The following is a 12,565-nucleotide window of genomic DNA, read 5'->3' as shown; positions in this document are numbered from 1 at the left end:
CGTCGGCACGCTACCTCTGCATCTCCCTACGGGATTAGTTTTAAACCTCAATAATTGTTATTTAGTGCCAGCTTTGAGCATGAACATTGTATCTGGATCTCGTTTAATTCGAGATGGCTACTCATTTAAATCCGAGAATAATGGTTGTTCTGTTTATTTGAGAAATATGTTTTATGGTCATGCCCCGCTGGTCAATGGTTTATTTTTGATGAATCTCGAACGTGATGTTACACATGTTCATAGTGTGAATACCAAAAGATGTAAAGTTGATAACGATAGTCCCACATACTTGTGGCACTGCCGCCTTGGTCACATTGGTGTCAAGCGCATGAAGAAGCTCCATGCAGATGGACTTTTGGAGTCTCTTGATTACGAATCATTTGACACGTGTGAACCATGCCTCATGGGTAAGATGACCAAGACTCCGTTCTCCGGAACAATGGAGCGAGCAACCAACTTATTGGAAATCATACATACCGATGTGTGCGGTCCAATGAGTGTTGAGGCTCGCGGAGGATATCGTTATGTTCTCACTCTCACTGATGACTTAAGTAGATATGGGTATGTCTACCTACTGAAACACAAGTCTGAAACCTTTGAAAAGTTCAAGGAATTTCAGAGTGAAGTTGAGAATCAACGTGACAGAAAAATAAAATTCTTACGATCAGATCGTGGTGGAGAATATTTAAGTCACGAGTTTGGTGCACACTTAAGGAAATGTGGAATAGTTTCACAACTCACGCCGCCTGGAACACCTCAGAGAAATGGTGTGTCCGAACGTCGTAATCGCACTCTATTGGATATGGTGCGATCTATGATGTCTCTTACCGATTTACCGCTCTCATTTTGGGGCTATGCTTTAGAGACTGCCGCATTCACTTTAAATAGGGCTCCGTCGAAATCCGTTGAGACGACACCGTATGAATTATGGTTTGGGAAGAAACCTAAGCTGTCGTTTCTAAAAGTTTGGGGATGCGATGCTTATGTCAAGAAACTTCAACCTGAAAAGCTCGAACCCAAGTCGGAAAAATGCGTCTTCATAGGATACCCTAAGGAAACTATTGGGTATACCTTCTACCTCAGATCCGAAGGCAAGATCTTCGTTGCCAAGAACGGGTCCTTTCTGGAGAAGGAGTTTCTCTCGAAAGAATTGAGTGGGAGGAAAGTGGAACTTGATGAGGTGATAGTCATCCCTTCCGAACCGGAAAGTAGCGCAGCGCGGGAAAATGTTCCTGTGGTGCCTACACCGACTGGGGAGGAAGTTAATGATGATGATCATGAAGCTTCGGATCAAGTTGCTGAACTTCGTAGGTCCACAAGGACACGTTCCGCACCAGAGTGGTACGGCAACCCTGTCCTGGAAATCATGTTGTTAGACAACGGTGAACCTTCGAACTATGAAGAAGCGATGGCGGGCCCGGATTCCGACAAATGGCTAGAAGCCATGAAATTCGAGATAGAATCCATGTATGAAAACAAAGTATGGACTTTGACTGACTTGCCCGATGAGCGGCGAGCCATAGAAAACAAATGGATCTTTAAGAAGAAGACGGACGCGGATGGTAATGTGACCATCTACAAAGCTCGACTTGTCGCTAAGGGTTATCGACAAGTTCAAGGGGTTGACTACGATGAGACTTTCTCACCCGTAGCGAAGCTGAAGTCCGTCCGAATCATGTTAGCAATTGCCGCATACTATGATTATGAGATATGGCAGATGGACGTCAAAACGGCATTCCTTAACGGCTTCCTTAAGGAAGAGTTGTATATGATGCAGCCGGAAGGTTTTGTCGATCCTAAGAATGCTAACAAAGTGTGCAAGCTCCAGCGCTCAATCTATGGGCTGGTGCAAGCATCTCGGAGTTGGAACATTCGCTTTGATGAGATGATCAAAGCGTTTGGGTTTACACAGACTTATGGAGAAGCATGTGTTTACAAGAAAGTGAGTGGGAGCTCTGTAGCATTTCTCATATTATATGTGGATGACATACTATTGATGGGAAATGATATAGAATTCTTGGAAAGTATAAAGGCCTATTTGAATAAGTGTTTTTCAATGAAGGACCTTAGAGAAGCTGCTTATATATTAGGCATCAAGATCTGTAGAGATAGATCAAGACGCCTCATTGGTCTTTCACAGAGTACATACCTTGACAAGATATTGAAGAAGTTCAGTATGGATCAGTCCAAGAAGGGGTTCTTGCCTGTATTGCAAGGTGTGCAATTGAGCACGGCTCAATGCCCGACCACGGCAGAAGATATAGAAAAGATGAGTGTCATCCCCTATGCCTCGGCCATAGGGTCTATTATGTATGCCATGCTGTGTACCAGACCTATGTAAACCTTGCCGTAAGTTTGGTAGGAAGGTACCAAAGTAATCCCAGCAAGGAACACTGGACAGCGGTCAAGAATATCCTGAAGTACCTAAAGAGGACTAAGGATATGTTTCTCGTTTATGGAGGTGACGAAGAGCTCGTCGTAAAGGGTTACGTCGACGCTAGCTTCGACACAGATCTGGATGACTCGAAGTCACAAACCGGATACGTGTATATTTTGAATGGAGGAGCAGTAAGCTGGTGCAGTTGCAAGCAAAGCGTCGTGGCGGGATCTACATGTGAAGCGGAGTACATGGCAGCCTCGGAGGCAGCACAGGAAGCAGTCTGGATGAAGGAGTTCATTACCGACCTAGGGGTGATTCCAAATGCGTCGGGCCCGATGACTCTCTTCTGTGACAACACTGGAGCTATTGCCCTTGCGAAGGAGCCCAGGTTTCACAGGAAGACCAGGCATATCAAGCGTCGCTTCAACTCCATTCGTGAAAGTGTTCAAAATGGAGACATAGAAATTTGTAAAGTACACACGGACCTGAATGTAGCAGATCCGTTGATTAAACCTCTCCCTAGGGCAAAACATGATCAACACCAGGACGCAATGGGTGTTCGATTCATCACAATGTAACTAGATTATTGACTCTAGTGCAAGTGGGAGACTGTTGGAAATATGCCCTAGAGGCAATAATAAAAGGTTATTATTATATTTCTTTGTTCATGATAATCGTCTATTATTCATGCTATAATTGTATTGTCCGGAAATCGTAATACATGTGTGAATACATAGACCACAAAGTGTCCCTAGTAAGCCTCTAGTTGACTAGCTCGTTGATCAACAGATAGTCATGGTTTCCTGACTATGGACATTGGATGTCATTGATAACGGGATCACATCATTAGGAGAATGATGTGATGGACAAGACCCAATCCTAAGCATAGCATAAAAGATCGTGTAGTTTCGTTTGCTAGAGCTTTTCCAATGTCAAGTATCTTTTCCTTAGACCATGAGATTGTGTAACTCCCGGATACCGTAGGAGTGCTTTGGGTGTGCCAAACGTCACAACGTAACTGGGTGACTATAAAGGTGCACTACGGGTATCTCCGAAAGTGTCTGTTGGGTTGGCACGGACCGAGACTGGGATTTGTCACTCCGTGTGACGGAGAGGTATCTCTGGGCCCACTCGGTAATGCATCATCATAATGAGCTCAATGTGACTAAGGCGTTAGTCACGGGATCATGCTTTGCGGTACGAGTAAAGAGACTTGCCGGTAACGAGATTGAACTAGGTATTGGGATACCGACGATCGAATCTCGGGCAAGTAACATACCGATTGACAAAGGGAATTGCATACGGGATTGATTGAATCCTCGACACCGTGGTTCATCCGATGAGATCATCGTGGAACATGTGGGAGCCAACATGGGTATCCAGATCCCGCTGTTGGTTATTGACCGGAGAGGCGTCTCGGTCATGTCTGCATGTCTCCCGAACCCGTAGGGTCTACACACTTAAGGTCCGGTGACGCTAGGATTGTAGAGATATATGTATGCGGAAACCCGAAAGTTGTTCGGAGTCCCGGATGAGATCCCGGACGTCATGAGAGGTTCCGGAATGGTCCGGAGTTGAAGAATTATATATAGGAAGTCAAGTTTCGGCCACCGGGAAAGTTTCGGGGGTTACCGGTATTGTACCGGGACCACCGGAAGGGTCCCGGGGGTCCATCGGGTGGGGCCACCTATCCCGGAGGGCCCCGTGGTCTGAAAGTGGAAGGGAACCAGCCCTTAGTGGGCTGGGGCGCCCCCCTTGGGCCTCCCCCCATGCGCCTAGGGTTGGGAACCCTAGGGGGGAGCTTCCCCCTTGCCTTGGGGGGCAAGGCAACCCCTTCCCCCCCTTGGCCGCCGCCCCCCCTTGGAGATCCCATCTCCCAGGGCTGGCGCACCCCCCCAGGGGCCTATATAAATGGGGGGGAGGGAGGGCAGCAACCTATAGCCTTGGGCGCCTCCCTCCTCCCCTGCAACACCTCTCTCTCTCTCTCTTGCAGAAGCTCGGCGAAGCCCTGCCGGAGACCCGCTACATCCACCACCACGCCGTCGTGCTGCTGGATCTCCATCAACCTCTCCTTCCCCCTTGCTGGATCAAGAAGGAGGAGACGTCGCTGCACCGTACGTGTGTTGAACGCGGAGGTGCCGTCCGTTCGGCACTCGGTCATCGGTGATTTGGATCACGGCGAGTACGACTCCGTCATCCACGTTCATTGGAACGCTTCCGCTCGCGATCTACAAGGGTATGTAGATGCACTCCTTTCCCCTCGTTGCTAGTAGACTCCATAGATGCATCTTGGTGAGCATAGGAAAATTTTAAATTATGCTACGATTCCCAACAACTACCGCTTGTAGCACTCAAGCGGTACTACCGCTCCGGGCCGCGGTACTACCGCTAGGAAACCAAAACTGCCATAACTTCTGCATATGAGCTCCGAATTGAGCAAACTCAAGCTTGTTGGATAGAGGAAGACGGGTAGCATCAAAACAGTGACTGGTTATAGTAAGAAGAGGCAGGGGAGGTATGCCAACAAATAGAGGAGTGAAACCTCCAACCGAGAAGAACCGGCATAACCTCCAACATCGAAAACATCATAGAAGATGCGAGTGAACTCCGTTTTCGATGAACTCGAGCTTGTCATCAAGATGACCATAAGCTCCAAAACTCACAAAGAGAAGAACCAAACAAGAACCAATAAAGATGATGCAAGGATGCAATGGTTTGAGCTCTCTATGAACGATACGATCAAGCTACTCATCGAGAGCCCCCCTTGATAGTACGGCAATCGATCCTATAACCCGGTCTCCCACCTACCATCATGAGACCGGTAAAATAGAAAACCTATCAAGAGCAAACCTTTGCCTTGCACATGGTCCACTTGAGCTAGATGATGACGATCTTGACTCCCTCAAGTTGGACCTCCTTTCTTGGTTGCGTTGGCTCGATGAAGACTAGTTGATTGCTCCCCCATGCTCCACTATGGGTGAGCCACTCTTCCGCACATCTTCACAAGTCCATTGTCACCACAATGGACGGCAAGCTTCAAGCATTTGATCTCTTCATGATGCTTCACTTGAACTTGCACACCGCAACATCTTCACAAGTCCATTGTCACCACAATGGACGGCAAGCTTCAAGCATTTGATCTCTTCATGATGCTTCACTTGAACTTGCACACCGCAACCTAACCCAACAAAGAACTCTCACGAAGATCATGGGTTAGTACACAAAGCATAATTGACAATGCTCACCACACCATGGGATCGCTTGATCCCTCTTGATACATCTTCTACGCTTTGTGAGTTGATCAAGTTGATTCACTCTTGACTTAGTCTTGATCAACCATGAATCTTTTCAACTCTCTTCATTTGGATGATGTCTTGAAGATATACATGAATTATCACACAATCTTCTTCTCCAAGACATGCTTGCAATAAGCTCAACTCTCACATGACCAACCTTTGGATAATTCCTTAATAACACCTTGGTCACCACATAAACTCCTTGAAACCAACACATGAACTTCAAGAAATGCCTATGGACAAATCCTTCAAATATAACTCAAGGCAACCATTAGTCCATAGAGATTGTCATCAATTACCAAAACCAAACATGGGGGCACCGCATGTTCTTTCAAGTTTGCTATTCAAAATAAAGCTTCCCGCTCAACGGACGATATACCATATTCACCAAATCATCTCTCTTTGGGTAAACTTAAGTGAAATCCAAATCAATGAAGAAATGGATGATGGCATCATTTGGTAGCATACGTCTAGTGGCACTACTGGGCGACAACTACATACAAGGCACAATTCCTTGGTTTCACTAACTTCTCGTTGAGATCATAATTTGGAGAGCATCCCCCCCCTAGGTCAAATTATTTGCATGGTTGGCTCTCAATAGGATTTGGACTTCGATATATTGGCAAAGCGAGTTGGCTAAATTGTGTGTTGTGCTGTCCTTACAAGCGAGAGAATGAAACCGTGGCCCATCTCTTCATGTTGGTTTACCATTAGGCTTTGGGGCATGGTGAAGGCGTAGCTTCATATTCACGCCTCTTCTTGGAATGTGGTGTGATCCATCAAGGAATGATGGATCGACATGTCAAAGGTGCATATACCTAATAGGGGGGTGGGGGTCATGGTTTCTCTCACCATACTCGGATGTTGGACAATTAGGAGCGAGCTCAATGCATAGGTTTTCCGCTACAAGTCTGTAGTGATGCCTATTCCTTCTCACCAACATCATGCATGAAGTCACCCTTTGGTCCACTCCGGTGCCAAGCATTTTGGAAAAATCGTACCAAGAGAGTGAATGTTTTTTTTGTAATCATGCCAACTGTAAAACTCTCTAACTTATTAGTTATTGGAGGAGGCAAAATCTTATGCTTATGTTTTGTTTTTCTTTATGATTTTACTATTTCTCAGTTGTCTGAGAATATGGGATGTGTCAATTGATTATGCAACAAAGAGCAACAACAAGCTTTGAGCTCGAGATGTGGACGTCGTGGTCGGCTGCAGCGTTCCCATCAAGGGCGAGCCAAGAATTAGTGGGAGGTGACAAGGCGGCGGCTGGCGGCGGCATCGATGGCGGGAGCGAGCTGGACATTTTTTTTAGGGGTTCAACCAAGTTTTATTGCTCGAATTCCACAAATTGCGGGATACAAAATGGATCATAGGGCTCAGACAACCAAACATGTCATCCTTGATCTAAGGAATGTGAAAACTTGGCTAACATGTCAGCATCGATATTTGCAACTCTATCTTCGAAAGTAATTACAATTAATTAATTGTCGTGTAAAATGGTGTATTTTGATGGGCCGGCCCTATCCAAGAAGACTTGACATTGACAAAGGCACGGGGCACAGAAAGAAGAAGGCTCTGTAAACTTGGATCACATTCGAAGGTTGAGAACAAAGTGATTGAAACTTGAAAAAAAAAATCAGTTGACTGATCTATAAGCGATTTCAGAAATTACACGTTTTAGGTGCTGGTACAGTAATTGATCTATCAGAGCTTTATTAGACTACCCATAATGGGAGTAACATAGGTGGTAACATCACACTTATCTAGGCAAAATGGATGATGTGGCATGTAATTAATGAAGAAAAAGAGACATGTGGTAACATAGCTAGTTACTGTAATATCACACATATCAAGAAAAGATGAGTCTACAACCTAATAAATGAAGTGATGCATGACACAACACATATGTTACTACCCACTGTGGAGGTAGTAACATAGACTAGTAACATATGCATGTTACTACTCTAAGTTACTCTCCATTATGACTAGTCTTAAGACGTGGGCATGTCACCTTGCATGATCAGCAACAACTGCTGGACAGTATAGTCATACTCCCACGTTACATTAAAGCATGGGCACCATTACGTTGCAGGCCTAGTCCCTAGTTTAGGTAGTGCATGGGCGGCGCTGTTTGCATCTCTCCTGCATGCCTGAACCTCAGGCTTCGAAAACCAGGTGCGCGTTTGAAACTTGAGGTCTTCAAGCAGCACGGCATGCACCGAGTAGTCGCCCTGACCGGGTTGCTAAGTGCTATAATTGGTCTTGGCTACTGCTTCTGGGGACTTATTCATTGACGACGTGTCGTGATGGCGAGCTGCCTATCGACATGTACGTCAATCACGAGTTAACCTTGGAGCAGCTGAGCCTGATCTGGCCCTGCGCCCCGGTGAGCGGCGCGATGTTGCCCATCTTGATCATGGCCGTCGTGAAGGCGTTGCTGAACGCCGCCGGGTTGGACGCGAAGTTCCGGACCGTGTTGTCGGTGGTGTCGCCGTTGAACAGCACCTGGTCCGAGTGCATGAGCCCCTTCTGGGACAGGAGGTCCGTGTAGTATGCGTTGTCGAACACGTTGGGCGTCGTCGTGTCCAGCGGCGCCAGGTTGCCGTTGCCGCCGGACTGGGGGCAGTTGGCCCGGAGCGACGCGGCGTAGGCGGCGTTGATGTTGGTGTCGCCGCCGTAGATCCGAGAGCGGAAGGAGCTGCACTGCGCCTGGCCGATGGTGTGCGCGCCGGAGAGGGCCACCATGTCGACCGTGTCCAGGCCCTTCTTGAGGAACGCGGCCTCGAGCTGTGCCCGGCTGGAGCCCGGCCCCGGGAGGTCGCTGTTTGCCAGCCCCGCGTTTGCACCTGTGGAGTCCCTTCTCCCCAGAGGAACTGTCCATGACGGCCCTCCGAGCTGCACATGACAAAAAGCAAACAAACGATTATATATGATGGTGTAAAGAAAAAGGAGCCGAGCATCCAATGAACCATGTAAGTCTTCGTAAGATGATGATCTTACGGCGACGACGGAGTCGCGGGCGGCGACGGCGAGGATGTCGGCGCAGGAGACGGTCTGCTTGCACACGGCCTCGACCTGGGCCTTGATGCCGTCAATGACGCCGAAGCCCCTCAGCGACCCCGCGTTCGGGCCCGCGTTCTGCTCGTTGCCAGACAGCAGAACAGAGGCGTCGCAGCCCTGCAGTCAGCAAAACACGCACGGCAAATAATCGGTCAATCCCGGCTGTTCTTCGCTCAAGCAAATTAGTTATGCGAAACTTGCCTGGACGAAGCAGTCGTGGAAGTGCAGCCGGAGCAGCGACGCGCCCATGCGGGGGTCGCTGCTCACGGCGGCCGTGACGGCGCTCTTGATGGCGGCCAGCGCCCCGGGGCACGACACGCTGTAGAACGTCGGGGACAGCTGCGCCGACGCCGCCGTGGCCAGGGCCACGAGCACGACCAGAGAAATGCAAGAGGCAGAGGCGGCCATGGTTAGCTAGCTAGCTGCCTGCACCCTTAGTGTGGCTTGTGCAAGAGAGTAGTGCATCGCATGCATATTTATAGCCAGAGATTCAGCTCAGGTGCACCTGCAAATCGGTCCCTGTCCCCCACTAGGGAGAGAGCATCCAAAATCTAGGTCCGCTTGGTCCAGCGTTAGCCTCTCGAACGACGTACACAGCATCTATCCATCCATGAACCTTTCCAACCAAATGCAGCTAGCCGGTCGATCGGGTAAGGCCTATCGCGGTCTGCTACGTACATGGTGTCGACAAACTTGGCCGCATATTTGGAAGGTTCACGCATGCAAGTGGATAGGGCCAACTTGAGCGATCTATATTGGCGTTTGCCACGCAAAAAAAAACAGCAAAATTAATTGGCTTAGCTTATAGAACAGAAAATATACGTGTGCTTAGCATCATCTCCATGCTATAATTTGTCCAAGGCAATTCACCCTCGTTTAATTTGACCGGTGTGCGGTAATTTTGCATACAACGATAACATGTGGACAAACAAAACATGGGATCTGACCAAAAAATTTGTTCAGGTGTTAGGAATGAGCGCGGAAGCGGAAGCAAGGAAAAAGAGCAAGGTATGTGATACCATGCAAGGTAGAGTAACACAAGAGAGACTGAACTCATGTCTATTTATCAGTCGAGTATGTACATATATGCAGAGAACATACACACGCAGGTGCGGCCACTACCACAACAACCTCCGAAGCTAACTCCACTAATGAAGTACATGCAATCGCAGAACGTGGGGCTAAAAAAATATCTAAAACAAACAATGACAAATTGCACACAATTTATACATAAATTACATTTTTTTATAGTATGAAAAAATAAGTCTAGTACTGTGGAATTTTCGTACAAAAGCAGTTTTTCAAATAAAGAATGAATTGGCATAAATCGCACTTTTTGTAATATGCAAAGAATAAACATATAATAGTGTAATTTTCACACTCTAGTATAATATGCATACATAGTGTATAATACTCACGCGTATACATACACACACAAAAATAAAATAAATAAGGTTTTCATAATAAAGAAGTTCCCACATCTAAAAACTGAAGCTAAAGCAAAATAATGAAGTTTTTTAAGGAATAATGAATTAATGGTATTGATATTACCTTTTGGAAGAAAGAAAAATAAAAGAAAATTCTAAAAGAAACAATGACAAAATTTACACACATCATACAGAAAAATTGTATTTTTTAATATGCAAGAATAAGCATATATAGAGGAATTTTTGAAAAATATCCAAAAAGGGAAATAATTAATGGCATTGGTATTACCCTTAAAGAAGAAAGGAAAATGAAATAAAAATAAAACAAAATAAAAATAATGAAGTTTATAAGAAAAAAGAATTAGTAGCATTGGTATTACCCTTAAAGAATAAAGAAAATGAAATAAAAACTAAAACAAAATTAAAATAATGATTTTTTCTAAGGAAGAATGAATTAGTGGCATTCATATTACCCTTAAAGAAGACAAGAATACTAAAACAAGTTCTAATACAAACAATGATAGAACTTGCACGCTATATACAGAACATGCTTCAAAATATGCTAGAACAAGAATATAATAGCGTAATTAGTGACATTGGTATTACCCTTAAATAAGAAATAAAATAAAATTGAAAAACTAACTAAATCAAAGTAATGAAATAATCTAACAAAGGATGAATTAGTGGCATTGGTATTACCCTTTTAAAATAAAATATAAAAAATGATGACAAAATTTGCACAATATACACGAAAATTGTGTTTTTTTAATATGAAATAATAAACTTACAATAGTGAAAAAAAGTTTCCTATGAAGGAATGAATTATAGTCTTTTGGTATTACCCTTATAGAAGATGAAAAATAAAATAAAAGTAAAATAAATATAAACCATGTTTTTTTATAAGAAAGAATGAATTAGTAGCACTGATATTACCCTTTACAAAGAAAGAAAATCAAAAAACTCTTGCACAGAACTTTGCACCGAAATTGCGGTTTTTTAATATGCAAAGATCAATCATAAAATAGTGTAATTTTTGCACATGTTGTATAGTATTTGTGTGAACATATTTATACTAACCCAACATCTCAAAAATACCCCACCCGCAAAAAAAATACCCACAAAAGAAAACCAACTAATAAAGAAAATTAAAAACATAATGCAAAAACAGATAAACGAGAAAAACAAAAAAAACATTGGTTGAAAGGGCAAAGCTGGGTCGCACCTGGTGAGTGGTGATAGATCTCGGCCCAGTAACAAATGGGCTGACCCAAAATAAAACATGTGGTCGGTCGATTTAACACAGCCCATACAGCTCCTAAAACGTCGATAGTGACCGGCCGGCTCATTGTCGAAATACCTAGTTGAGGAGTACTCGTTGCAAAGATCACTCCAACTCCCCAGGTTGCGACAAGTGGCGCACATGCAGCGCGCCACTTGTCACAACCTGGGAGTTTTCCCTTTTTCGTAGATCCGTTTATTCATAATGTTTTCTCTCTCAAACCGTACGCCCAAATCTCAAACCGCTTTCACCATTGGATTTCTCGCGTCGAGATCTTCAAAACTAGATCCATGTTGATAGGTTTTGACAAAAAAAATCACGAAAAAACCGGCCCAAAGAAACCAGACGAAAAAACCGAATCGGGAGCACGGGTTTTTTCCTTTCCGAAAGAGGCACGCCCGTGCCTCTTATGAAATCACAACCGTGCCTTTCGCGGAAGCAAAACTGTGACTCGCGGAAGGAAAAAAAAAGAAGAGAAAACGCGTTTTCTCCGTTTCCGAGGAGGCACGGCCGTGACTCGCGAAAGCACACCCGTGCCTTTCGCGGAAGCAAAACCGTGACTCTCGTGAAAGGAAAAATAAATAGAAAACGTATTTTTTTCGTTTTCGAGAGGCAAGGCCGTGACTCTCGCGAAAGCACAACCGTGCCTCTCACGGAAGCAAAACCGTGACTCTCGCGAAAGAAGAAAAACAGAAAACGCGTTTTTTCGTTTCCGAGAGGCACGGGCGTGACTCTCGCGAAAGCACAACCGTGCCTCTCACGGAAGCAAAACCGTGACTCCCGCGAAAGGATAAAAAACAAAAAACGCGTTTTTTTTCATTTTCAAGAGGCACGGCCGTGACTCTCGCGAAAGCAAAACCATGACTTTCACGAAAGAAAAGAAAAAAGAAAACGCGTTTTTTCACGCAAAAAATCAAAAAAATTTATCGAAAAGCTAAGGAATTCCGGTGGAAAACCAAAACGTCAAAAAAACCAGGAAAAAAAACCGTCCAAATAGCCGAAAACGCGTGCCAAAAAAACAAAATTTGGTGGGAGCGCCCAGAACGCGACACGTGACGAATGACTGAGAGCGCGCCCAGTGACGCTGATCGTTGGAAGGCTCTCGAAGAAGCGCTCGTTA

General features: G+C 45.2%; 1 protein-coding gene across 1 annotated transcript; it reads right to left on the bottom strand.

Annotated features, from left to right (window-relative positions):
• Positions 1-7,496: 7,496 nt before the first annotated feature.
• LOC109765362 (peroxidase-like) lies at positions 7,497-9,176 on the bottom strand. Its single transcript, XM_020324155.4, has 3 exons — positions 8,941-9,176; positions 8,680-8,856; positions 7,497-8,574 (listed from the first exon to the last, which is right to left on the bottom strand). The coding sequence occupies exons 1-3, from the start codon at positions 9,145-9,147 to the stop codon at positions 8,017-8,019; spliced, it is 942 nt and encodes a 313-aa protein (XP_020179744.1). The 5' UTR covers positions 9,148-9,176; the 3' UTR covers positions 7,497-8,016.
• Between the last annotated feature and the right edge of the window lie 3,389 nt (positions 9,177-12,565).

Source organism: Aegilops tauschii, chromosome 2, assembly GCF_002575655.3.
Source record: "Aegilops tauschii subsp. strangulata cultivar AL8/78 chromosome 2, Aet v6.0, whole genome shotgun sequence".
Classification (NCBI taxonomy): domain Eukaryota; kingdom Viridiplantae; phylum Streptophyta; class Magnoliopsida; order Poales; family Poaceae; genus Aegilops; species Aegilops tauschii.
The sequence above is the reverse complement of the archived record's forward strand: the minus strand, read 5'-3'. Positions and strand labels throughout refer to the sequence as shown.

Excerpts from the sequence above, each read along its gene's own strand:
- LOC109765362 (XM_020324155.4), bottom strand. The coding sequence starts at position 9,147 with ATGGCCGCCTCTGCCTCTTGCATTTCTCTGGTCGTGCTCGTGGCCCTG. Across the intron at positions 8,857-8,940 it reads TCCACGACTGCTTCGTCCAG|GGCTGCGACGCCTCTGTTCT; the intron begins GCAAGTTTCGCA and ends TGCTGACTGCAG. Across the intron at positions 8,575-8,679 it reads CCCGCGACTCCGTCGTCGCC|CTCGGAGGGCCGTCATGGAC; the intron begins GTAAGATCATCA and ends TGTCATGTGCAG.